This window comes from Corapipo altera, unplaced genomic scaffold, assembly GCF_003945725.1.
Source record: "Corapipo altera isolate COAL_440 unplaced genomic scaffold, ASM394572v1 2b, whole genome shotgun sequence".
Taxonomy (NCBI): Eukaryota; Metazoa; Chordata; class Aves; order Passeriformes; family Pipridae; genus Corapipo; species Corapipo altera.
Genome location: NW_020884874.1, coordinates 9,161,946 through 9,189,813, shown reverse-complemented (window position 1 = coordinate 9,189,813; position 27,868 = coordinate 9,161,946). Strand labels below are relative to the sequence as shown.

Below are 27,868 nucleotides of genomic sequence, written 5' to 3'. Positions count from 1 at the left end.
TGTCCTGCATGTAAAAAATAATCTCTATTTCTGCTTCTGAAAATGTATATATGCTAATATAATTAAGGAGAGTATACTGACTTTTTTAAACGATGCTCAAAAGAGAATTTTGAAGGAAAGAGACTGCTTCTGCTGAGAGTACAGATACAGAAGAATAAACAAGTGCTTGTATTTTAGGACTCCCTAGTCTTTTCTGCCATGCTCCAAGGACTACAACATTGGGAAAATAATGCTAGTTAAGCTTTTGGTATTTTACATTATAATGGCTTGTGAAGAGGAATTTGTTTTTAGAGAAAGATAGCCTTCTCTTAATGGTAGAAATTAAACTAAGTTACATCAATGGAATCAAAATGGGGTAGATTACCTATGACTGCAGACGCAGAACTAATTAAATTTAAAATTAAAAATTAAATTTAAAAATTTAAATTTAAAAAAGTCAGGACTTCCTCAGACCAATTATTAACGGCTTTCCATTAAACTGGGAGAGGATCTTATACAGAATCTTATACAGGATATAAAATGGCCTACCTGGACTATTTTACTCAATATTTTTATGGATTATGCCATCAGCATACTCCCTAGAGGTAGCTGTAGAAAGCAATGAGGTCTTCCCCGCACCCCAGGTCTCCTTTTCTCCAGGCTACACAATCCCAGCTCCCTCAGCCACTGCAGATCTTAACTATAATGGGGAAAACATCTCCAGTGCCTGTGTCAATTTTACTTCCTCAAACTCCCGGAATGAAGGGAACCTTACTGAGATGGGTAGGTCTCATCTACGCTAAAAAGCTATTGGTACTGAGAAGGTTCAGAGAGTGCTTTTTGATAAAATATTTGAGGATAGCAAATACTTCAAGAAAAATAAGCAATTTGCAATGATACACAATCTTCAGAAAAACAATATCATCAAGGAAAAGGTAGCACAGAAATCTGAAACCTCAGATAATAGGGATAGTAATAAGCACAGAATCCTATTTAAACTGAGGGCAGGGAAATGGAAAACCCAAGCATGCATGCAAAATGGCAGAAGCTAAAAACAATACATAGTAAAATTGGAAAATCTTGTTTTAAAATAATAAACTAACATAATTGGTAGGACAGTACTGACATAATTGGATAGAATATATGCTTTACCAGGTAGAAGGAATACAGAAATAAGATGGTCACACCAGAGGGGAAAAACATACTATATACCACAGAAGGCTTAAAGACAAATCAGATTAACAAGTTAATAGTGTTAACAAGCATTAAAGGATCCTTTGGATTGAAATTCCAGGTTTAAGTAGCGGTGGGTACAGTTGATAGGACTCTGTTACTAACCATTCAGACAGAAGATGCAATAACCATGAAATGGTAACAGACTAAACAACAAGTGCCTGGGAAAGAAGTACAGCAATAATGACATATTTTAGTCACCTCCTTGTAGCAGCCTGTGCAAATCTCTCTCCAAGATATGATGAAAACAGCATTTTTACACAATATACTTGTACCATGAAGCAGTCATGTTAGAGATTCGTGTGAAAAAAAGCCAACTGAGCAGTGCAGGAAACTTGATTTTAAGATAGTCTTTCTAAGGATACACATTTTGACAATGACCATAATGGGGTATAAAAATCAACACTGCTGACTAAGCAAAGAAAGCCACAAAAACATTTACAACAGTGATCTCAATCTCAAAACAGGAGGGCTATATTAAGTAAAGAAGGTTTTAAAAAGAAACAGAAAGTGAGTACCAAAGGGTAAAGCCTTTTCCAAATGCAGGGGCACTTTGAAAACACCATGTAGGAGAAAAAGAACTAGTGCCTGCCAGCTATTAAAAGACGATTTCAAAGTGACCAGAAGGAAGTGAGCACAGCTGAATAGTACATAAAGAGAAATTAACAGAAATGAGAAACTATTCTTCAAAGAGCTGAAGTTGCATCCAGATGTGGCAAATACAAAAGACCAATCAGAAGACAAAATAAACACTACAATAAGGCAGCCTCCTCCCAAAAGTGAGGGTCAAATCACAAAAGGTATAAAAACTAACACCTATCCTTTGTCAAAACCTGCAGGGGCAGAAAGCGTACCAGACAGCATGCAGGTCAACAGATGATCAAGGAATGAAAAGAGAGCATGAGTGAGGGTTTTTTTAAACGCATGTTCAATATGGAGGAGCTTGGGTAGGCTCCTGTGCCAGAACTTTTCTTTACGGGTAACATGATATAGTATCTATCTCAAAGTGAGGACATTAAAGAATCAAGTAAGTGGTAACAAAACACCAGGACGAGATGGCAGTCACCCAAGAGATCTAAACTCAAACCACAGTGCAAAGACTCTCACCTAATATCATCTGAAATGACAGAAAAGGAATGTGTCAATACAATGCCATCTTTCAAAAGAGATATGGGGATTACAGGTAGACATTTGTATATTTAAAAGATTGAAGGAGAAGAAACTATAGTAAAGAAGATGAATATGCACTTGGATCAGTATTATATATTGCAGCAGAGAAGACAGTTTTCTGTACAGGTAAATTACAATGACAAAACCTCCAGAATATTTCTGAGGTGACAACCCTGTGAATGAGCAAAGTTTGGATGATGTTGGACACCTTTACGATACCAAGTTAGACTGATCAGAGGGTGCCTCGAAGACATTTAAAAAGCCCATATGTCTTTCAGTTGATGAAAAGTTATTAAAACACTGGCAAAAATAAATGGTTGGTTTGCACAGCACAGGAAAGTTGCTGACAGATTCATGCTCTCGACCATGATCTTCAACATATTGATAAATGATCTGGAAAAAAGCAGCAAGTAGCTTTGAGCAAGTTATTGAAAGTTGTAGAGAAAAATGCAATGTTAAGAATTCTCAGCAAATGAAAAGGAAAAGCCTCTCATTTTATTAAGCCACGGAACAAATACACAGCGAGATTAACACGTAAACTTTGTGCACAGCTTTGCTCTTCATCTTGGGGAACAATACAGTCGAACTAGCAGAGAAATGGAAAAGAAACAAGGATAGCCATAGGCATGAAAAGCCTGGAAAGGGGGAACAAGAAGATTGATCAGACCTTTTCAGGTGAAAAAACTCAAACAGAGTGACAGTTATGGCCAAGATCTATAAAATAAGGAATGACACAGAAATGGGGAATAAGAAATGACTGCTCGTTTTGTCTTCCAGTACAAGAGGCTAGGGGATATCAAGTCAAACAAGAAAGCTGTTAAGTTGGACAAGTTTCAAGATAGAGATACGTCCTTATACAAGGTGCTGATAAGCTGCAGAGCTGCCTGTAAGAGATTACTACATACACAGAAAAATTATACGGGTTCAAGAAGGAGCTTAACAAGTGTGTCAAAAAGAAAAAAAAAACAAACACAATGAACTCACTGCAAATTAATAAATATATAAGCATTGCCTTTAGTTGAGAGACTGAATATTGAAAAAAAAGTATTTGGATGTATCACTACTGGCTTGCTTCTTCTACACCTCATTAGGGATCCATTGCTGCCCACCTGTCTAATAGAATAAAGGGCTGGAAGGACCATCAGTCAATGGCAGCATGGATGTTCTCAGCTATCCAAGCATCATAAGGAAAATGTACTTTTAACAGTAAATATTTACTGTAACAGAAGTAGATAAGAAAGACTAGTTGCCAAAAAATACTTGTTGGGGTTTTTTGGTGATTAATAAATAATTTCTCCCTGAATATGTACTAAGTTTTAGGTTGACATATAATATAAAGCTGCCTTTTTTTGGTGAAAGACACTCAGGCAGTTGAGCTGTTTTGGATACATGACCTCATTTACCACCCCTTGTCCTTCATTTATAGTCAATGTTTATTTACATGCCAGCTATTGCAGATTTGAGATCTCCTGCCTTAGTGCAATGGTACTAAACAGAGTAACAGAGGCCAGAGGTTTCAGGATCTGCAGGTTCTAAAAGAGAGGTTTATTCTCTGTTCTTGCAGTATGTTATGATTTAGCCATTAAAAACATGCATGGCTTAGATTTATGCCTATCAATTATACTTGCGCTTTTACACTTTGTGTTTTCTGAGAAGATAATAATTACATCCTTCCAAATGGAAAAAGAGAATATTGCATTTTCTAATAGACAACTTTTTGACAACTTAAAGGAGTGCTGTTTTGAATAGACCTACTGAGCCAGAATGTCATGATCATTTACTGCATCTTCTTGCTTGAACTTCAGCTTCTCAGTGCTTGTTCTTGCCATTTAAATTGCCTGTATCTCAGCCTTTTCATAGTTTCATTTTCACTGTACCCAGATCATTATCTACTGAATATTCCTAGAAAGCTGAATATGATAGCTGCACAGTTGCCAATGTTACAAGTCTTAAAAATACATTTTGATACTCACTTGTAATACAGCTTTCAAGGCAGTTGCTACACAGTGATTATATAAACCAGTAGCAGGAATTTTGAGTAGACTTGCCAGTTCTACCTTCCCCCAAATAAACTTTGCAAACAAAAAAGAACCCAAATCAAACACTATATGCCTACGGACTCCTTTATTCCAGTATCTGTTTTACACACAAAAATGCCCAACCCACACAATGCTACATTTAATTTCACAGAACAAAATCTAATCTGTCTATTCGGATCCTGAAGAGGCTCCTATCTGTCAAGTGCTAACATCAAAATTACAGTCAAGTTAAAATTATGCTATGGAACTAGATATCCATTTCTTAATATTGGTATTTTGCTTATATTCCGCATCCTAACAACACAATGAAAAGTACCTAATAGCTAAAACTATGTAAAAGAAAAACACTGTCATAGATATATTTCAGTTTTTAACTTTTACAAGAAAATCTCTAATAAAAGTCAAACACAAAGAAAACTTGAGGATGTGATAATCTCTAATTTTGGGCAACTTTTTTCACTGTATTACCTAGTTCTCATAGATGTTAGCAATAAAGTCCCAATCTCATCCATCAGAGAACACAGTAAGTGAATTCATACATGCATAAAAGCCCTAATGAATTTAAGGGACTCATGTTTAGGGAGGTGATTTTTGAGGCAAGAGAGTTTTCAAGCAGTAGTATTTTGAATGTAAATATGAATAAAGAAAGATGCAAATATGTTGTGCAAAAAGTTCGGTGTTGTGATATTTTAAGTTTTCACAGGAAGCATCAGAACTAGCCTAATAAACTGAATTTGGAGAATATAAAGTGATATTTCAACTGAGCAAGAACTTGCAACCAAGCTTAAAACAGAAATGAAAGGTTACAATGAAACACAAGAAAAATTAACCACTGTTATATACAAACACATGGCAGTTCTGTTTTTTCAAACATGTCCAAAAGGATGCTTAGAATCCCTAGTCTTTTGACATTTTTCCTATTTAAAAAAAAATCAATTTTTCTTACAATTCCTAAGAAGTTTGTTTGAATCTCAAGTTTCTCCAAGACTCATATGTTTTATTTTTCAAATGCAAGTATTTACAAGTGAAAAGACTATTCAAGGTAAGAAAGTAGCTACTACAGTGACCACCAACACAGAATTCTTTGGGTCTGTCTTTGCCAAGACTATAATAGTAACGTATTCCCATTTTCTGCAAATCTAGTTCATTTAGTTTGTATCTATAGAAAACCTGAAAACTCAGAAAGGCATCCTTTTGGTTTTAAGAGAGTTACCTTTAATTAGAATCACATGAAAGAATCTATTTGCATAACAGATCTACAGTTAGTCATGTTAAAAATGTCAAATTCTGACCTGTGTTTTTTACACTTGATGCAACTAATGAAAGGATTAATTAAGAGGGGCTTGCTAGGAGATCATACACTGGATTACAGTTTCAAACAGAATTAAAAAATGAGTTTGCCCAAATAAGTACTATTATCTCCAATCATATGGATTCTTATTCAAAGACCTTTTCCCATTTTACTAAGTCTGATAAAAAGCAATTTACAGAAGTTGCAGTCCTATTAACTGTTCTATCGAGAACAACTTAATTTGTCCAACATGGGCATAAGAAAGATAGAGGTGAATTTCACTGTTAAAGACTTACCATAGGTTGCAAATGTTCTTCTTTGTTGTTCAAACATGAAATCATTGATGTGAGCTGGTTCTGCATATCCAGAAAGCATATTTCTAGGTGCAGCCATTTGTTGAGTCCTAAATGGGTTTTCTGGTCCAAACTACATCAAAAAATATTAAAACAAAGTATAGTAGAATTAGTAATTTCTTATTTTTGTGTATGTAGGTTTTCAGAAAAAAAAAACACAGGAAAAAAAAGATTTGTCTTTCAAGAATTGTAATGCAAAATCACTTCAACTTTGTATTTGGTTATGACTACTGAATAAGTTTCTTAGTCTGTTATTTTACACAGTGATCACACAGTTGCTTTGAATAGTTAGTTTCGTGATTGAACTTTCTGCCTGTATTACAGAAGACAAATATCAACTACTTGACTTGCTGATACTTGACAGTATCAACACATACAGTCATTCAGTATGTGACCAGTAGAAGCATTCAGAAGACAAAACCACAGTGCGCTGTCCCTTCTAAGGGGAGGAGATCAAAAAAGATGTATCAGGTCCCACTAAACTCATGTGATTAATACAGAAATTACACTGCTAACAATATTTTTCTGCATTTAAAAAGCAACTAAGGACTTGTTGTATTATTTCAGGAAAACAACTAATGAAACCCTGCCTTTCTTTTCTTCTTGCAAGATGACAAATGCCAGTCTTCCTGCTTATCATGGCTAGGAAGAGAACGGTGACTACAAATAAATGCAGTACACTGAGACTAATATCACACCAACTTTAATTGTAACCCCTATGCTTGTCAGCCATACCAAACACCTGACACTCCCACAACAGGTTTCCCTCACTAAAACATTTACACACAGCAGCACTTTTATATCAGTACTTTTGCTCACACACATCATGGCTTTGATACATCGCAAAATGCAAGCTTGTTATGAAAAGGCCAATTTATGTGGTTCCACAAAATGTTTTCTAAACATAAAGCATAACTAATGTAGAAATCTGAGATTGCTGCAGCATTTGTCTACCTAGAATACTAACTCCTGGTCTTACAGAAGAAAAACTGTACAAAGAAGTTAAATACTGAAAATAGTTAAATGCTCGAACAGCTATTTTTATCTTTCCGATAGCCTGTCAGTTATAATAAAATGGAAAGTGGTTCACATGGCACCAAGCAGTCTAAATTCAGCCTAAAATAGTTTTTCGCTATACACATTTAGCACAGCTCAAGTTACTAATATTCTTAATACTGATGTGAATAATTAAACTGAAAGTGCTTTGATTTCAATTTTAAATCCTCTTCTTTAAAGCATTATATCTGCAATAACGTTATATCTTAAAAGCGTTATAACTGTTCATTTTGCTCTAATGACCACAATGAGTAAATACCAAAAATGTGAAAATAGTCAGAGACCACTTTAATGCAGTTCGTGTTTTGCTCAACATCTTTATAATGCTATTTTCCCAGCTTAATTTTTAATTTCCAGAGCTATAATTCTGATAAAGATTTTAGGAATCTTCTTAAAAGGGCTTTATACAGAATATTAAAATTCGAGCATTAAAAATACCAACACAGCTGTGTAGAATCTATTTTTTTAATTTGTCAAAACTAGATCCCAAAAAGCAGCAAGCATCCAAAGAAGTTGTCTTACAGGAAATTCACATGAAATTTATAGAACCTCTGCCCTTTAAGCCAAAGGCATTTCCACTTTAAAGATCAATATTGCTTCTTACCTCAGGTGCAAACATAGTTTCATAAGTGGGATTGTATTGAACTTCCTTGATAGCAGGATCAAGGTGGACTCCTGTTTCCACATCTTCCTGAAACAGACATATTAATAAACCATTTTTCACATGTAGACTTTTAAATACATGAAATTAACTTCTTTCAGTCCAAATTAGGGCTGTGGTTCAAGGTGACACTTTTAGCATTATGAAAGGAAAAGAGTACCTTGGCCAAAGTTTCTATTTTTAAAGCATATTGACTGCAAAACCAGTGTCAGCCCATCACTGAGAAATTCATCTAAGACACGTGCAGAATTTTGCATGTGAATTACTGGTTTTTTTTGTTAAAGACTTCATGTACACAGTGTAAAAAGAGCAGCAAGATTAGAGAAAAGCTTTTTTTTTGAGGATGTTTGAAAACCAGCCTTGTAAAGAAGAATCAATTAAAATGGTCACCAATAAAATATAAAGGTATGAAAGACAGAGTTCTACAAAAGGTAGAAGGCAGAAGTCACAAGTAAATGTTCTGAAAGACAGTTGTGAAAAAAATGTTACCCATCAGCACAAACATTAAGTATAACAATGATTTTCAAAGAACCTAACAGTTCCTTACCTCTAAGTATTTACCTAAAGGAATAAATGCAATTCAGCTTTAGTACTTAACCATATTTCCAAGTCCATTGTGACAAAAATTTAACTCGATAGATGAAGGGACAAGAAAGAAGGACTAACCAAAAAAATAACTTAAAGCAACTCAAGGGGAAAAACTCAGAAGGGCACATGCAGCTGAAACAGAAGACAGAGAAGTCGGTAAAGAAAAATACTGGTAAGGTAGTAGCGCTCAAAAAGACCTGGTTTCACAAAACTCTACAAAGGTTCACTTACATTGGTTCTCAATCAACAGTACCTCCTTCCTATCAAGAGCTCAGTTAATGAAGGAGAACATTATTTTTCAAAATTATTACTTGCTTCCTGTACCTTTATTCTAGTATAACAGTAATTCAAAAGGACTCAAAGGTATATTGATAACATCCCTAGTAATTATACTGAAAAAACTACCTTAAGCATCAGTGTTTAATCAGTGCTTACCTACAACAGGATCCAAAAGCATTTGTGACTCACAGAAAGAAGTGGCACAACAGAGGATCAATTAGCAGTCACTTCATTAACAGAAAATTACCTCAAAGAAACTCAGTCTTACTTTTTATTACAGTATCTTGAAAGAGCAAAGTGGCACATTCTTTACTTGTTTATTATTGTTAGCTATTCTCTGACATGCTGTGGCTAGAAGCTTTTTTTCTCCCCAGTTCAATAGCAGGTCATTTACAAATTTGCTCATGCATGCAAGACTCTGAAAGATTTTAAAACCTGGTTTTCTAGAACACTGAAAAGAAAATCAGTACCTAAAGATCTTTGGCTTGTTATCTGAATATATTTGATTAATACTGCTCAAAAAAAAAAAGGGAAAAAAAGGATATTAAAGGAAAAAAAAAAAGTATGACATCAGCAATCCTGTCAATTGTTTTTCTGCTAAGGCCACTGTCTTAGTAGAATTAAGTCCAACCACAAAGTTTTACTCTCACCATGTATCAATTATTTTACCAAGCAGGCCCAGCCATTGCACTGATCTTGCTTGAACCCTTAGCACTGCCAGTTCTCGGCCTGACCCCATTTTTCTCATCACACAACCTTTTAAATTCACTGGGCTTGGATAACAATGGCATCAGAGCCCTGACTGTCATACACTATGAACTTGCCTGGAAACAGCACAGCAGGCCTAATCCAGTCATTCACCAGCAAAACCAGACATTCCCAGTTAGAATAGGAGCATATAAAAAACCAGTTCCTAACCTGTATTACCTACACACTTAGATTTCCTTTCATAGCTCCATGTGCTGAGGACATTTTCCACAGACAACTTTTTCAAGTCACATCCTACAGCTCAGTCTGCCAACTAGACCTCACACCTTGTCCACAAAACTTACAATTTGAGAAAATAAAAATCAATATAATTGATAATAAGGCAAAATGTATCTGATCAATGGTTAGTGACATTTAAACAGTGATTAGTTTACTTGAAATTAAGATGCAGGTTTTTTCCTGCTCTTTAATCTGAAAAAATGAGAAAGATCCAGTTATGCAAAAACGCCAAGAATTTTTCAGTTCTGCTATTTTTCCTCCGCCTTTCTTTCTGTTAAGTTCTATTATATGCTGCTTAGTAATTGAGCAAAGAAACAGATTGTGCCATGAAAGCTGATCCTCTGCTGGACGATTATAGCAATTCTGGTTCTACTTCACTGCTGGTGGAACAGTGCTGAGTCACTTGGAAGCCATACAATATGTTCACTCCTAGACCACCACAGGCACAGTCTTTCTGTGTGAAAACCATCGAGCCTTGAAACTGAAGCACATGTTATATTTATCAAAGCTACACTCCTCAAGATCTCTGGTCTTACTCATGTTTTCATAATTTGGGGCATCAAATGATGATCTGATAATATGCTACTGAAACATACAATGGTTACCTTTTCATTATGCCACTTTGCCTTAAACTATATAATAATTTGAACGTGTTCCAACTCCCCACTTTACCTTCTCAGTTATTTTAAAGAACTGAAATCTTGACAGGAATATAAAGTATTGACACAACATATTCTGACATATTAGTCTATTGCAGAAGTTCAAATTGCAGCAGACAAATAATCCTTTGGTCAACATCCGACAAATGCTATTTTGTATGGCATTACAAGACTCTGATAGGTAGCAGAAACATTAAAAATATTAACCTAGCCCGTCGATCATGTCCCAAACTGCCAAGCTACCTGCATCAGTGTGTTTTGGCTGGTTTGTTTTTTTTTTTTTTTTAATGAGAGAAAAGAACTCATCAGCAACCTCTGCACATGGTGTAGATCTCCGGGTACAACTGCATGCATTGCCAGAAGACCATTTCAGCAGAGCTCATCTTTCTAAGACCCAGAAAGCAAAAAAGGTAAATACAGGTCTTAGGACTCTGTCCTTTATGCTCGCAACAGCCTTAACTGCAAGCATTCTAGATGCATTTGCCATTGCTACAGTTCACAGGGAAGGGATCACAGGAGCAGCAGTCTGGCAGAGCTGTGACTGAGATAAGGTATCTAAGGCATCTCGTCTCTCTACAGTGCTGCAGCTTTTCCTTTCTCACACAAATATCTTGATTTATCTAAAAGCCTAAGGTGAGCAATTCATCATGTAGCTTATGTGCCAAGTGTGACACAAGTGGCTCTGTGGGATGGAAGACGATCAGCAGCTTGGCTGAAAGAGGAGGACATCTGTGAATTCAGTGATGGGCTAAGTATTACCCTAGATCACTTTCCACCCTCAAAGAAACAGGAATCATCAAAAGGGGAGTCAAAGAGCTGTCAACTTAAACAGATACAGCGTTCCTCCAGAGAAAGATAAAAGTTCAGCTGTAGGACTGGCAGAAAAAAAAAAAGCAGCTTGTGTTTGCTGCCACTCAGAAATTGTGTAAATATGGGCTTAATGGCATTCTGTAATATCATTAAAGGTGGAACACCGCGTATAACCTACGAGAGAAGAATGAAGGTGTTAGGAAGTTATATTTTACTGAATATGGCTATCTTGAAAGACATAATACAATGGAGCTGTGAACTTCAGCTCTGTGTGTCACCTCTCTGCTCTTCTCACACTGGTAACAAGCACCCCACTGAAATACAGCAGCCACATTGGGCACCACATATCAGGTAAGGCATGTGCTACTGAAAAGGATCCAAAGGAGAAAAATCAAGAATGATCAAAGGTTTAAACTGACCCTAATTCAGCCTAGAAAATATTCAGATTATACAACTTTGCAGAAATTGCTCAGTCCATAGATCCACTGAACTTTGGTTAGTTGAGTGTCTGTCCAGACAGATGCAAGTATCATTCCTGATACAAGGCAAAAAGAGGCAGATGATGCCATATCACCAAGCTATTTAGTGTGTTGGTTGTGTTGTTCTTGTTGGTTTTTTTTTTTTGGTTTTTTTTTTTTTTTTTTTAATATATAGTCTACTTGCAGTATAAGGCTGATTTACAGTTCAGATATGATTTGATGAGGTAAAAAAATTCTTGATACCAAAATGCTCTCCTTTTGTTCTACAACACAGTATTACACTGTTATAGGGGAATGGCACTCAGGGCTGTACTCTGGAGTATTAGCATTGCCTAAGGAATCTATCTTGAGACAGAAAAGAAGCTTTCGATGCTAAGTGTAGACAAGCAGGTGCTTCGTTATAACTCCCCAGAGATCACAGAATGTCTAGCTCCTTCAAAGGCATGCTCCTTTAGCCCTACCATAAGGGCCCTTCTGCCGCTTAAGAAAGAGCACAGAAAATAGACGGGATTTTAGACTACAAATACAGTAAATCACATTAACTCTCATTCTTAACAGGTTTCTTAAACATGCCACAGTCTTGTTTTTCTTCAGAAAAACCCTACCTGAATGCCATAAACAAATACTGCTACTTTCTGTGAAAAGTACTTGATTTACAGACTATGAAATAGTTCAATAATAAAACAAATTCACCCAAAAAAAGCTTGCTAGTTTCTTTCTATACGAAAGACATACAGAAAGACATACAATATGTAGGAAAGACAAATTTTTCTAATTAAACAGAAGTGAAATCTCTGTAATAGGCAACAAAGTAAAGCCTTAAATAAAAAAACCCAAGCTGCAGCATGTACTGCAACACTGGATGGTAATTCTGTTCCTTAGAATGAATATAATGTTGATTACGCTGTCCCATTTCATCTCATGCAAGTAGAGAGTTTTGATGTCTGTGTTGGGGTTTTTTCTTTTTTTTCTGGACATTTCAGATAATAAACCTACCATGTTCCATTCTCCCCAGGTAAATTCATTACTAATTAGTCAAACAGCTAAAAAGGGCAGACTGCTTTGCATAATATTTAATTAGTTTTAATTATCGATTAAATTCAAATGTGGTAAGTTAAGACCACATCCCATGAGCCACGGAGGCTTAAGCAGTTTGTCACTCGCCAATTCTTCCATCAACCACTTGGGCTGTCAAATACACGTTATCTCATCCTAAAGATTTTCAAATTTATTACCTAGAGACAAACAGCATTTGCAGTGAAGCTCCAACATTAAGATACGGCTGTTATCAGCTTTTATTCTTTCTACCCATTCGTACACTCTTAACAATAAACAACCACCCCACTACCTTCAACAGAATAAAAATAAACCAGCAAGAGAAGCACATGCTAAACTGTTTTGTTGGGATTCCTGGCATTTTGCAGGAGGACCAGACTATCCTCGTAACAGTGCAAACTTCTTGCACACCCAGTACTTCCTGGCATGGGAATAAGCCCTACTACATGCTGCATGAACAGTTGCATCCTTTTGTTTGTTTTGAACCTAGCTCGTACTAGTTAGCTTATAGTTGCTGTACAGTGAGTACTCAACCCCCTCTCCATGCCATTTACTGACTTTGTAGGTCCCTGTCAATACTTTTCACCTCAGTCATCTCTTTCTCAGTTTTGGCCTCCTCAATAATTCCTCATACAGAAGCAAGACACCTCTTCAGCCCTGCTGGCCCTTCTCTGAACACTATCAGTTACAACGTATCCTTTTCTCTAGGTAGGGACCAGAAGCACACGTGTTCATCCTCTGTTGCCTTCCCCCAGGTGCTGTAACGTTTTCAGCAATTCAGTGGTGCTATTTTCATCTAGTTGGTTTTCCAATTTATAATGAAAGAAGTAGGATTACTAGCTTGGAGTAACCAATAATTATAAGTCAGTGTTATCTATTATGAGCAATTTAAGATCAAGGTCAACAATAAGCCTATTTTAACAAGCAGACTGTAAGAAGAGAGTTTAGCAAAAGTCATCCCCTCACACTTTTAAAAGACAGTTAGAAATCTTTAGTATCGCTTTCAATTATAGAAGAATTATTTTCACAGAAATATGATCTTATATAACTTATGATGTACTTTGAGGCAAGGACTCAGCAGATTTCTTACAGAATAACAAAATACATCTTAGGGCTGTATTTGCTATGCACAATTAAGTAACCCAAATGGTGTTAGCTGAATGTGCTAACAACTACGCCTTGCTAATAAAGAGAGCGAGGACCTACTCCTCTTTAAAGTACACGTAAGTCTAATGTCTCTGCCAGTTAACAGGCCAAAATTCTGAACCAGAAAGAGGTACTACAATTAGAACTAGGATGCAGAACACCAACCACTTAAGATGTGCATTCTCAACTGCCAAAAATGCACTTTTGTGCAGCTGTTGTTTATGTTTATTGTATGACTAACCCTTGTAACCTCCCTTTTACCACCATCTTTGCTTATCCATTCCTGGTCCTTTGTACAAAACATATCCATGCTCCTAAGAGTAACTGATCCTTACTCATGTCAAAACAATATTTGCACAAGTGAAGTGATACTAATGAACTGTAACTTTGCTTTCCTACTCACTCAGCTTGCCATTTTTCCAGGCCTGTACTTAAAGAACATTTGTGACTTACACTCGAACATCATGTATTTCACATTTGTTTAGTGAGGGCTTTCTAATTCTAAGAATCAGGGCAAATTCCTGAGGAGGTGACTGGTAAGCTTCCACTGATGGGTGGGATGTTATCATTTTTAGACCTGGAAGGTGTTGAGAACGTGTTGTCTACGAGACCTGCGCTTACTTCTTGAACCCCAAAAAAAAGCCTAATATCACTACAAAAAAAATTTATCTGTTACTCCTCAAAGAAGGTTGTGGTGCTAAAAGAAGCTGCAGTATGGTATGTTCTGAAAGCCTTATCTTGACATTGTTGCTCTTCTCAGTTATATGTACCTCATCTGTGATCTCAAATAAAAATGATGGTCATTTTAATAGAACGTTTTGATACTCAGAAACCTCACTCCCTTTTTATCTTAGTTAGCATTATGCCTGACACAGAAGCAGTCCTAGATGTGCTGGTGGACACCCCTTCCAGGGCACAGCCCAGCAAATAGCTTTGAACTGAACGTGCTACTGACACCCAACTCTTTCTTCCAGCTGTTTGTTTCCGCACTGGCACTAGAGATTTCACTGTGCTGGCACTGCATTTGTGCAAACAGGATCAAGGAATGGATCCAAGGACAAATAACGCCACTAAAGTTTTGGGGTTTTTTTACAATTCAGATCACTTCCCTAATGTCAGCCACTGAACAACTACATAAACCATTCTGCTGGCATGGCACAGGGAAACCTCATGCCTACAGCCCTAAGAGTGGTGAAAAGCACAGCCAATGCTACTTGCCACTTGTAATCATTCACATTCAGGCAATATTACAGCTGTTAATTAGCTTTCCTTTTGAAGTTTCTACAAGACAACCTGCCGGACACTGCAATTCAAGAAGTCAGATTTCCAAGACCCTAAGAGTTGAAAAATTAGTCACTATATACAATATAACATATACACACAAATATGATCAGTTGCAGCAGTGTATGAATTAACTAATGACCACAAAGTGAAAGATTCCATCTACCCCTTGGTCACTTTTCAGAACAACTGGGAGCAACACAATAACATAGTGACAGTCATTGTGGTGAGATGCTTGCTTTTGATTAGATATTAGTTGCCAGTACTTTCAGAGCCAACAGGAGTACCACAGACATGGTATTTGTTCTCAGACAACTGCAAAAGAAGGGTAGGGAACAGAATAAAGCTCTCTATGTAACCTTTGCTGATCTCACCAAGGCTTTCGATACTGTGAGCAGAAAAGGTCTGTGGCAGATTTTGGAACGTTTAGGATGTCCCTCCAAGTTCCTTAAAATGATCATCTCCCTCCATGAGGATCAGCACGGCCAAGTCAGATATGGCAATGTACTTTCTGAGCCCTTTCTAATAACTAATGGTGTGAAACAAGGTTGTGTTCTCACACCAACCCTATTCACAATCTTTTTCAGCATGATGCTCCAAAGGGCCATGGCAGATCTTGATGAAGAAGATGGTATCTAAATTCGATACCGTACTGATGGAAGCCTATTCAACTTAAGGCAACTGAAGGCCCACACTAAGACCTTAAATCATCTTGTCCAGGAGTTGCTTTATGCTGATGACATCGCCCTTGTCGCCCACACAGAAGCAGCTCTGCAGCGTTTAACATCCTGCTTTGCAGACACTGCTGAGCTCTTTGGGCTGGAAGTCACCTTAAAGAAGACAGAAGTTCTCTATCAACCTGCACCTCAGGAAGTCTTCCATCATCTCCATAGCACCATTGGCCAATCAGAGCTCAAATCAGTCCAGCAGTTTAATTACCTAGGCAGCCTCATCTCCTCGGACGGTAAGATTGACAGAGAGATAGACAACAGGTTAGCAAAGGCATATAGTGCTTTTGGAAAACTCCATAAAAGAGTATGGCAAAATAAACACTTGAAGAAAAGCACAAAGATCAGTGTTTACAGAGCCATTGTGCTGTCTACTCTCTTATATGGATCTGAATCATGGGTCATCTACTGTCATCACTTACGACTCCCAGAACGCTTCCATCAACGCTGCTTCCATACAATCCTAAACATCCACTGGTCAGATTATGTGACCAATACATCTGTTCTAGAACAAGCAGCAGTCACAAGTATTGAGGCCATGTTGCTGAGAACACAGCTGTGTTGGGCAGGACATATCTCAGGATGAAGGACCACCGCCTCCCTAAGATCTTGCTTTATGGTGAACTTGCCACCGCCTGCCGCAAGAGAGGAGCCCCGAAGAGAAGATACAAGGACTCCCTGAAACAACATCTCAGCCTTGGCCACATTGATCTTGATCACTGGTCTTCTCTGGCCTCCAGTCAGGAGGTCTAGAGACACACCATCTATAACACTGCTGCTTCTTTTGATTATGCACGCAGGATCACTCTTGAGGAGAAAAGACAATGCAGAAAGAATTGTGTCTTGCCGATACCATCCAAGGAGTCTTTCTGCTGTGCCTTTTGCAACCGGACTTGTCTATCTCGCACTGCCCTCTTTAGCCACCAGCGCGCTTGTAGCAAATGTGGGTAGAGTCCTTCCCAAATCTTCGTTCGTGAAGCCTAGCCATGAGTTGCCAGTACTAAAATCCCAAAGTCAAACCAGCACCCCCCCCCCCCCCCCCCTTCTGGAATCACAGAAGTGAGTCAATGTGCTACTGAACTTGGAAAATTAAGGTTTGCCAAAAAAGACTGAAAAGAAAAACAGGAACACTGATAGATTTCAGGCTGCCCTTTAGAACAGGATTCAGTTGCACTCGGCCTGTCGAGTATCCACTTCACCTCATCAGCCAGGAAAACCACACAGGAAAACATCTTAACTCAGGGAACAGCGGACAAGAGTATCTAAGAAACTGCAGTCAAGGTACGCTCTGAGATGGAGATAGCACGCTTTAATAAGTTTAATCCCCACGGCTGGGATCCGCCGGAGCCCCTGACACGCGCCCTCTCCCTCCACAGATCCGGCCCCCCACCCCGGGGCAGGGCAAGGCCAGGCGGCGGCACAGTCCCGCTTTCCCGGCTCGGGGCTGCCCCAGTGCTGTCCCCAGGAGGGCCCCAAGGCCGGCGGTACGGACCCAGTGCCGGGCGGGCGGGAGCCCCGGGCCCGGAGGGACGCCTACCTTCACGGCTACTTCCGGGGCCGCATCGACGGGCAGGGCCGGGGGCGCGGCGGGCGGCGGGCAGAGGTGCAGCACGGCGTCGCGGCTGGCGAGCACGGCGGCGGAGCGCTGGGAGCCGCCCTCGGCCTCGGGCTCCGAGTCAGGCTCCGAGTCGGAGCCGCCGTAGGAGGCGAGCGCGGCGATCGCCGCCGACATCTTAGCGCGGAGGATGACGGGACGGGGAGGTCCTGGCAGCTCCGCAGGACTCGCCGCTTCCCTTCCCGCGCAGAACGAGCGGGCTGTGGCTGCGCATTAAAAATGTGAGTCATTAAAATGGAAAACACACTCTTAAAGATAATTTATCTTTACGGGATATACAGGCGTTCGAGGGGGGATCATCCCCCTTGGCTGCTGATGGTGTTTAACCTTTCAGGACTCTCAGGCGGGACTACAAGCTCCAGCATGCAACGCGGCGAGCCTCTTGGGGGCTTTCCCCCCAGCGCTCATCTGCGCTCTGCGTGGCAGCAAGGGAATTCAAGAGCCTAGGGAGAGCTCCCGCCTCCTTCCGCACACAAAGGGTTTTCGCCGCCTCTCCAGTATAGCCCGGCGGGGCGGGGAGAGCCCGGTAACACAAGACCCTCGCGCTCCCGCCGTCTCGGCCCCGCGCCGTGCCCCGGGGAGCCCCGCCCCCCGGCGCCGATTGGCTGCCGGCACCCGGCTTCGGTTACGTCACAGCGACGGGGCCCCGCCTCCCCGACCGGGGAGAGGGAGCCCGGCGGGCCGGACTGTACCACCTGCCCGTCCGCAGGGTGGGGGGCGGTGGCGCGTGGACCAGCCCGAGCATCGGGCGGTGGGGGGGGGGGCCGGCCGGGTTCGGCCGCCGGGTAAACAGCGCTCCCCCCGCTCCCGGCTCGGCGCGCCGGGTGAGGCCCCGCCCCTCGCGCGCGCACACACACACGCACACACACACACACACACGGGGACACGCGCGCGCTGCCCGGTGTCTATTGTGAAGCCGCCGGGGACGCTCCGCGCCCGCCGCCGCCGCCCCCCCGGCACCCGGGGCCGCCAGCCGGGAATGGCCGGCGCCGCGTGAACTTCCAGCTCCCCCGCGGCCGCGGAGGGAGGGGCTGAGGCTGAGGGCGAGCGGCGTGAAGGTGCGAGGCGAGGGCAGGCGAGTAAGTGTCCCCCAGCCCCCGCTCCCTCCTCCCCTCGCGGTGCACGGGGCGGGCGGGAGGGACCGGTCCCCGCTCCCCATCCCCGGCGGGACTGCGGGACGCGCCTGCCCCACAAAGGGACCGGCGCTCGCCAGGTGTTGGCCCCCTCCTCTTTGTCCGCGCCCGCGCGGGGGGCGGCGGCGGCGGCAGGGAGGGAGGGAGGGAGGGAGGAAGGGAAGGAAGTAGGAGAGAGCGCGTCGCGGAGCCCCTTTCCCCCGTCTCCCTGCCGCCCCCGCGGGCAGCGGCAGGAGAGGGGCGTGTTGCGAGGCGGAGGAGGGGAGGGGGCCGCACTTGTGCCGGAGCGCGGGGGCTTCCCCTGTCCCTGCCCCTCTCCCTGTCCTGGTCGCCCCGTGTGCCCGCGCCCGGCAGGATCGCCCTGCGGGGAAGGTGCGGCGGTCGGGGCCGGGGTCAGCGGCGGGCGGGGGGCCGGGTGACGTCACCGCCGCCAGGTGCGGGGAGCGGCGCCCCCTCCCCTGCCCGCCCGGGGGACGCGGCCCCGCCGCGGGCACCGGGGTTGGCGGGGCAGGGGGGCGGGCGGGCGGCGGGCTCGCCGGCCGGAGCGGACCGGAGCGGGATTCGATCCCATCCCAGGGCAGAGCTGCTCGCTGGAACACTGCTACCATTGTTAGGCGCGCTCGGAGATCGCGGGGGATGGCCGGGAGCGAGGAGAAGCACGTAGGTTCCAACTTCTCCCAGCCCGCTCCAAAACGCCTTCCTGTGCGCCCGCCGCGCCCGCGGACGGGATGAATGGGAAATACGGAACGCTGACCGAGAGCTGGATGTGTCGCCAGGTGCGTGCGTTGCACGCGCTTGCACCTGGAGCGGTACATTGCCATGACTTCCCTTGGAGCTGCATGTGCTTTCAGAATTAAAGTGAGCACACAGTGACATCTAATTGTGACACAGCGGCATTTAATCTGATTAAATGCTCTAGTTTGATTTTTCCACCCTTTTCAGCAGTTACGGTTTGAAGGATTTGTTTCCTTAGCTTGAGAAGATACCACTTGGATTTTATTTTTTTTTTTTAAGATAAAATAAACGCAGAGGACGTACAGAAAGTGTTTATAGCATGGAGTGGAACAAGGTGCTACATTTAGATCTGTTCTATTAAACACAAGCATGCCTCTCCTTTGTATGCTAGAATCGGAATTTTAGATAAAAGTCTCACATTTTCAGCACTGAGACCTTTTGTTTGCATCTCCAACAGCTGAAATATACTACATTCAACTAGCATTTCATATGGTAATGAGTTGACTTTTTCATCTTAAATCTATGGATGATGAATCCCTAAGTAAGGAAAGCTATATGGTGCTTCAAATGAATCACTGCTTATTAATATCAAAAGTGGTTCTTCCACTGCAGTCAGTTTGTTTATTGGCAGTAATTGTTAACTGATTCCATATGACTGCATTCCTTTTTCTCTTGGTATGCAGATCCTGGGTGTTTTCTGAAGTTCAAAGGTGTGCCTCCCGAAAAGTGAAAAATTTCGAGATCTATTTCTGCAACCAGTCTGTGATATTCTGTCTGGAGAACTGTGTTGAAAATCATTAAACTAATTCTGCTTTGTTATCCTTGAATTTTAAATTTTTAATTCATAAAGATTTGGTAGTTTGCTTAAGTCTGTTCACCTGTGTTTTGTCCAAACACTCTAGATTGCTTGCCAATAATGTAATCATCTGGGATTCTAGATGCTTTCACTGTAGAACTTATGAAAATCACTTACTGATTTAAATTAGTTGCATTTCTGGTACCATCAGGCTAGTATGTAAGCAAACACATGTGAAGGCATTCAGTGGAATACTGACTGAAGTTTCATGTTGCTTAAATGGTAGCAAAGATAGCAAAGATTAATTTTCAGCAATCATGCTGGTGTCACTTTTGGGTTTGAAAAACTGACTTGACTACACTTGAAAAGTGTAGGTGGATAATATACATAGTTATCTAAAATCTGGTTTTGTCAGAAAAGCTGAGAAGTTGCTGCTGGTCATTTGTAGAGAGATATGTTAACACATTGACTATTAACTGCATATTTGTGATTTCAAGAAGGGGTTGATTGGTGTAAAAGAAACCACAAGATTTTTTTAAAAAGGTCTGCTCATTGGTTACTGTATGTGTGTATGATTACTGTATGCTGTATGTTCTCTTTCAATTGGGTTCCACAACACGTATTATGTTATGTGTTGGATGCTGCTGGTTTTGAAGGCAGACTGAAGTAGTAGGTGGAAGGTGGTTTGGGTTACTTGGCTTTGCTTTCCATCCAGCTTCTTCCCTGCTGTTTTTCCTTGCAGTCACTTTGCTTCTCTTGCTTTGATTTTCCAAAGGAAGATAAAAGCATCCCACTTTGTACAGCACTTTTGCATATAAAGAGGGCCTTTTTGGCACCTGTTTGTTATTACTCCCAATGGTAAATACTATACCAAGTATTACCGTGCCTTTTCCCCTGGACACTCATAGCATCTTGATTTCATGAATTTATCATTTGCTTAAGTAGTTTTCTTTGAGAATTCTACTTCTCTGTCAAATTTGGATGGATTCAACCAGTTTCCAAGTGGAGGAACACTCACCAAACACCTCTCCCAGCCCCAAACTTCCTGTATGAGATTGATTTCCTTAACAGTCTGGGCTTAAATATATTAAGTTTTAACTCAACATTTCACAGATTTTCCTTCACCTCAGTCTCTTTCTTCCCTGTAGTTGATAATGAAATCTGTTTCCCTCTGCTTTTATTATATTTTGTCCTACTTTCTTTTCCCTTTACTTGCTCTTTCATAGCTCTTTTTTTGTTGCTTTCCAGGATGGAGGTGCTTTATCTCACACCCTATGTTTTCCCTTGGTTTTTCTTCCCCACAGAAAATGATGTGTATAATCCTGCTTATTCTATTTTTTTCTCTATATATATTTTTTTACAGTCTTAAATTGCTATCAGCCCACTTGCAGATACACTCATTTCTCATCCACCAAGAACTGTAAGTCTGCAGTTTTGAGGAAAGGGTAAAAAAAAAAAAACACATGATACATTTCAGGCAGAGGATTGAACTAAAATATGAGGGTCTGTTGTCTGTGGGAAATACAGTGTTTGAAAGAAAAGTGTTTTTTTCCTTTGTTCATATACTTTTGGCTGCTGAGAAAAGGTATCATGTTATCAGGTTACTGTTACTGCATTTGGATTGGGCCTTTTTATAACCACTTTGCTTGTGTGTCTGATGCATCTTAATGTATTCTAGTTTAGCTGCTTTGGAGAGTGAAGCACCTTTTGTAACTCCTGTTCTGCTTTTTCTACCACCTTGGAGCCTCTGACTGCTGTAAGGGTGATAGTACCTCTTTTCCAGTTTTTGTGTTTTTGGACTATGTCCCGGATTCTGAAAGATACCAAGGCGCCAGATTGCAATAAGAGTTCTGTGTTCCAGTACATCTGTGAATCAGTCTCTTTAGGTTTTTTGGGAGGGATCTTGAGGTCGTCTGACACAGATTACGGGCTATATATTTCATGTTTACAAGGTGTGGTTTCACAGAGAGAAACATACAAGATAAGACTGAAGCAACTTAGACTGCGGTATTTATTTCAGATGACTGCAAACAAAGCAATTTTTTTGCAGAACCACTTCTTCCCTAGAGGATGGAAGCTGTGCAGCCTCTTCAAACTACTCAAGTGCTTAGGCAGTGCTGTGAACTGCGTCTTATAACACAAGCTGAACAAATGATGGGTCGGACAGGCAGCAAAACTAATTATAGACTTTCAGGAATGTAAACGTAATTATCATAATTATAAATTATCATATCTTTAACATTGGGTTTCTTAATTCTCTAAAAATATTTTTTTATCCGTTAAAGAGCAGAAAATGCCATCAAAAGTGTATACATTTCTGAAAATATATTATGTGCCTGTATTTTTGGGAGGGTGGGAAGCTAAATAAACAGCTTACTTATGCTAGTCTGTTGGTGTGATAAATTACATTATACACACAAAGAACTACAGAATAACAAATGTAGTTATGTTTTAACAAAGCACTTAACAAAGAGCAGAAATAATGAATAGTTTTCAATGAGTTTATGCCTTTCTGTTGGTTGACTTTTTAGTTAGATGCTATGGTTACAACACGAATGTAGTCTTCTGACAGCAGACTCCATGCAGAAGTAAATTATTATAAAGGCCCTTACAGTATGACACTTGAAACTTATTAAAAAACAGGAATCTATTCTAAAGCCAGATGTGTTTTTTTTTGGCATACAATAGAAGTCATTAAATTCTGTTGAAGCATTTTTATTACAGCTAGGGCATTTGTGCTGTCTTTTCCCCTTTCTTCATGATCTGTGGTAAGCTGTATTCATTTTCTGCAAGTATTAATAGGGTGTTTGTTTTTGTTTGACTCTTGTTCTCACAAATTTGGAGAACCTCAATGTACTTGAGTCCAATTTGGTAGAAAATTGGTCAATAGATTTTAAGTTACTGGAGGAGAGCTTCCAACAAATACTTTGCAAGTGATCTCATAAACCTTGCATAGGGAACAGGTCTAAAAATCATTGGGTGCTCTTAATGGAAAAACGTGCACCTGTAATTCTCATCCTTTTCAATCACAACTACCTGTAGATAGAAGTATGTGATGACAGCAAAGACTGATGGTAGACTCAGTAGTACTAACTAGTATTACTGATGTAGTTAGTACTGCTTCTATAGTGACAATTGTGCCTCACTAACCTGCCAGGGGTCTTGATTGCAGTAATAGCGTAGCAGATTAAATTTGAATATAATTCTAATTTGAATATACTTTTGAAAGGTATAATCAAAGGTTCCTCAAGCCAGGCTATTAAATAAAGAAGCCATGATGTGAAAGGTAAACTACTTTCATGGATCACAAAAATCTCTGAGAGAAGGCTTAATGTTTTGTCTTAAAATCAGGAGCTGTTCAGTATTTTCTATTAATCATTTGTAGAATTTGATTAATGAAGTGGAATTATTTACTGAGGATTCAAAACCATTTAATCAAATTCAGAAATACTGGAAAGATCACTTGAGAAATCTAAGCAAGCTGTGTGGAAGGACAACCGGGTGACAGGTAAAACTGCTTCTTGGTAGATGCAAAACTGTGTTTAGGAAGCAGAAAATAAGATACGATTTATATGTCTTAGGAGTTCCTAAATTAACAGTATTAATATAACGAAAAAAATTAAGCATTATTACAGTATGCTAAGGTAGTGTTACCTAATTTATAGCTGTAATCAGATGTGGGGAAAAAAATAGAGAAGGAAGTGCCATTGTATAGAAATTCATTAGTTCTTATCTGTTATTTAAAATGTGTTATTAACTGTTAGTTTAAAAGAGATAAATCACAGTGTTGTAGAGAGTTTGATACAATGGATACGCCAGAGTTTTTCAAGGGAATGAGAAGATTGGAATTATCTACCCAATGAAATGAAAGACAGATCAAAAAAGTGAGGAGTGGGAAACTATAAAATACATGTGACTTTATGCTCTCCAATAGCAAGTGTATAAGCAAAACCACTGCAATCAGTAAAAGGCAATTTATTGGAGCCATATGATTTTTGTGAGAAGAGGGGAATTGAGACTCTTTCCCTGCATCCCCTGAATGTACCTGTATGTCTTTCCATATATGTACATATCCATATGTCTGTCTGTCATTCACTGAGACTAATTCTCTTGGATACACAGAATCAACTTAAAGTCCTTACTTTATTTCTTTCAAACCAGTAATTTGAACTTTGTTCTTTCTCATCGGAGATGACTGCTCAAATAAATTAATATTCATTGCAGTTAGATATTCTCAGGTTTCTATAGCTGAAATAAATGTTGTAATTTCTGGGCTTTGGAGTAATTTTCTGGCTGTTTGGTGTAATGAACTGTTTTACACAAAATGAAGCAGTCCAAAATGGGGATAATGAGAGAAACTCTTACATCAGTAGATTGAATATGGAAATGGCTTGTAGCATGGGGATGGCAAGTTTAAACACAAATAATGAATGTAAATTGATGTATGAAAGGAAACTGTCTTAGGCCAGTCCAGCAAGCTTATGAGGGTCCTTTCTGGAGGTGGAGTCATCTTTCAGACTAACCCTTTTCTCTAGTATCTGCCCTGCATAATAGATGCATAGGTTATGGAAAACCGGAAGAGCATTTGGCACTAAGGTACTTTACTGGTCGTATTTATGCTAAATATTATATTGAAGTGGCTGGTCCAGCAGCACCCAGTTGTCAATTCTGACGTAATGGCTATGGAGTAACCAAAATCAAAGTTGTCAGATACGTTTCTACAACATGAGACTGTTCATGGTTTGAGGATCTTTTACCTTCCAGGCACATTCAGAATGGTGATGTGGGTTCACATAGATTGTCTGACAGATCAGCTGTACCAGTTAAGCAGTTTTCTGCAAAAGGTTCTCATTGTCATAAGACAAAACCAGCACATTCTGTAGTGATTTTAACACAGGCCTTCAAGTAATTTAAAAAAAAAAATTAGGAAAATCACAAGTCATTTATAACTTGATAATATGTGTGAACTTAAGTAGTTCAACCAGCTCTTGTAAAAGTGGCGTGCAGAGTCAGCTTTCCAGTAAAAAAAGGAAATGCTTAACTTGTTAAATCTTGTTCAGCCACTAGCCACTGAATGTGTGTGCGGAAATGCTTATAGAGGTCTTTTAACTCTCTGCTGGTTCTGCCTTTTGTTAATATTAAAGGAGAAGGCTGTGATTGTCAAACTTTTCCAATTGTGATTCCATGTGCAGTTGTGAAACTTAGTAGGCTTGAGAACACAACTAAAAATACAAGTTGAGTTTGTTATAGATGCTCTTTTTTGGAAACCTCTCTTCAGGAACAAGGCCTTTACAAAAATTGTGTAATGTGTGGGGGAAAAAAATTCACTTCTCTGCCTCCCAGCTACCCAATCTGGCCAATGTTAGTCTCCGGTGGTAATACAAGACAGTAATATTTGTTACATCTTAATAATCTGAGCAACCTGTTCTGGTTGACATTGCCTTGGGCATCCTCAAATATTCTATGATTAGATGATCTTCACAGCAGGAGGAAAAATTATCTTACTATTAATTTAGGAGAAGCTATAGGTGGCCTAGAGTGCTGTAGAAGTGGTAATGAAAGTTTCTGGAACTGCAATTTAATCTGAATTTACTCCTGTGAAAACACATCAGAACTGATACAACACGTGTTTGGTGTTGCAGGGATCTACAGTGCAGCTGAAGAATGGCATTATATGGTAGAATACATATGCGTATCAGTCATATGCAGAATGAACTCATGTTACTCCATAGTCATGAAGATTCAAGACTGTTGCACTATGGAAGCTTCAGATGTGACTACTCACTTGAAACAATGCTGTCTGTGTCTGCAGGCAAGACAACAGAGTGCATTCTGTGGCTCTGGCTAGCATGAGGGGTCTGGTAAACCAAAACAAACCTGAGTTACAAAGGAGTTAACAGTTTTTGTTTCCCATGGGAGTGAACATAAAGCAAATCTGCCTTCAGCAAGTTCTATGATACGGGGAGAGGTTCTGTCCAATTCAGTCCAAAAAGAATATATTGTCTACTATCCATGATGTCCAGTAATGGAAATCAGATATTAGGGATTATCTGTGCCGAGCCGATTTAGCTAGACTTTTATCCTTTCTACTTCTACCTATAATGAAGATTTTATTTCTTAGTCTAGAAAATGAAAAAAGTTTTATTAGCGAGAAGGAAGATTTTTGTTCATACCATAAGACTAAGAGGTCCAGTTCTCGTCAGGGAAGAACTGGACCTCTGTTCCGTACTTGTGGCTACTCTGCTGATAAATACATTATTTTTTTCCAGATGATAAGTGTACATGTCTTTAAGCTCTGGACAGGTTTGTATTCCTCCTACATGGTCATCTCTCTCATCTTCAGGAAGGTTCAGAGTCAGGCTTCATGACTTGAATCTTTACGAGTACTGATAGTATTCCTTAAAAAAAAATTATAGTAGTGATATTACATCAAAGGGGAAAAGGGACTCTTATTTCTTCTCAGTTTTTACCTGATGCCTTATATACCAAACTCACTATTGCAATTGAGGTAAATGGGATTGATTCTTAAGATCTGTCATATTTGATAGATTCTTAACAGACTTATAGATTGTCTTCTAGTAAACTATGGGTTCCTCAAAAGTTTATTATCTGCTTATTCATTAGACATCTGATCAGTGTTGTGAAAAGATTATTTTCTTGAAACCTGTGGACCATTCCTTTTAGTGTCTGATGATTTGCTTAGTACAGTATAGCATGTAATACTCGTAATGAGGTTTTCGTGGTGGATCGCTGTGGCCCAATGATGGGACATCTTGATAAATGTATATACTTTTGTGATGTAAAGTTTTTCTTAATTCTGGACTTCTGACAGCAACTCACCACACTCTCTGCTTAGATGTTAGAGGGTTCCCATAGGAAATAGACACTTAATGATTAGTGTTGCCCTAAAGTAATACTTGATAAGAAGTTTCGTGTAGAATAACTTCTTGATAGAGAAAAATCCATGTTACTTTGAATGCTTTCAGACTCTTGCCGTGAAAATCAGCCCTTAATTCTGTCTTTCATTGTTCCTGGTAATACATTGAAAAGCAAAGCCATTTGTGTATAGAAACAATCTAAATGGGTCATCTTCTGTGTCTGAGTATTTTCAGAAATGTGTTTTCCCCTAGCTCAGTGCTTGCATATGAAGCACTGGCTACCAAATCTGATTTTTGAGCCTGAATGTAGTAAGAAGCAAGTGTTTCAGGTTTTTGGAATCCCAAACAATACGCTGATTGTAGATATTCTAGTCCATTCTTGATTATAATGAGCTTCTTTATTAATAGTAATTTTTTCTTTGAAACCTTCTGTGTCATTACAGAAAGAATCTTTTTAGAAAAAAAGGTTTACTTTATTAAGCAAAGAGGTAAGGGTATGGTTTTAACATAGAGACAGTTGGAAAAGAAAATCGTAAGAACTATATGATACAGTCGTAAAACATGTTGGATGTCGATGTTCTGTTTTTTGGTCAGTTTTTCTTTTGATGCATGTTTCCTAGAGAGACCTAAGGACTCTGCTCCATGCTAACCTTCTAGTAGTCTGAGAAAGACTTCTAAGAACAGATTCTTTTCTACCTGTTTTATGTATCCTTTTTCATAAATTCACAAGCTTGTGTTTCAAAACTTTCAAATGTACACTGTAGGTTTTTAACATTGATTTCTCACCTTTCTGAAAAGTCTGACTTGCAACATGAGGCTTCTCATCTGTTTTATTTTGGGTTTTTTTTACTTGCAGCTTGCATATATACAATTTTGCAGTTTATTAATTTTCAAGACATTAATGTTTTTTTAGTCC

The 27,868-nt window shown here is 39.9% G+C and overlaps 2 protein-coding genes across 6 annotated transcripts in view; one reads left to right on the top strand and one right to left on the bottom strand.

The window, feature by feature from the left end:
* The window catches only part of CDC40 (cell division cycle 40), a 39,003-nt gene extending 21,446 nt beyond the window's left edge, over nt 1-17,557 (bottom strand). Inside the window, exons 1-3 of the mRNA XM_027634040.1 lie at nt 17,333-17,557; nt 7,726-7,812; nt 6,009-6,138 (exon numbers count right to left, since the gene is read on the bottom strand). Of these exons, the coding sequence (XP_027489841.1) occupies nt 6,009-6,138; nt 7,726-7,812; nt 17,333-17,527 (412 nt within the window). The 5' untranslated portion in view covers nt 17,528-17,557. The remainder of the gene's footprint in view (nt 1-6,008; nt 6,139-7,725; nt 7,813-17,332) is intronic.
* A 613-nt stretch (nt 17,558-18,170) lies between these two features.
* Nucleotides 18,171-27,868, top strand: part of WASF1 (WAS protein family member 1) — an 85,440-nt gene continuing 75,742 nt past the window's right edge. Inside the window, exons 1-2 of one of the 5 annotated variants that reach the window (XM_027634142.1) lie at nt 18,394-18,489; nt 19,158-19,319. The gene's annotated coding sequence lies outside the window, so the exon portion shown is untranslated. The other 4 variants (XM_027634141.1, XM_027634147.1, XM_027634146.1 and 1 more) reach the window with 4 other exon arrangements.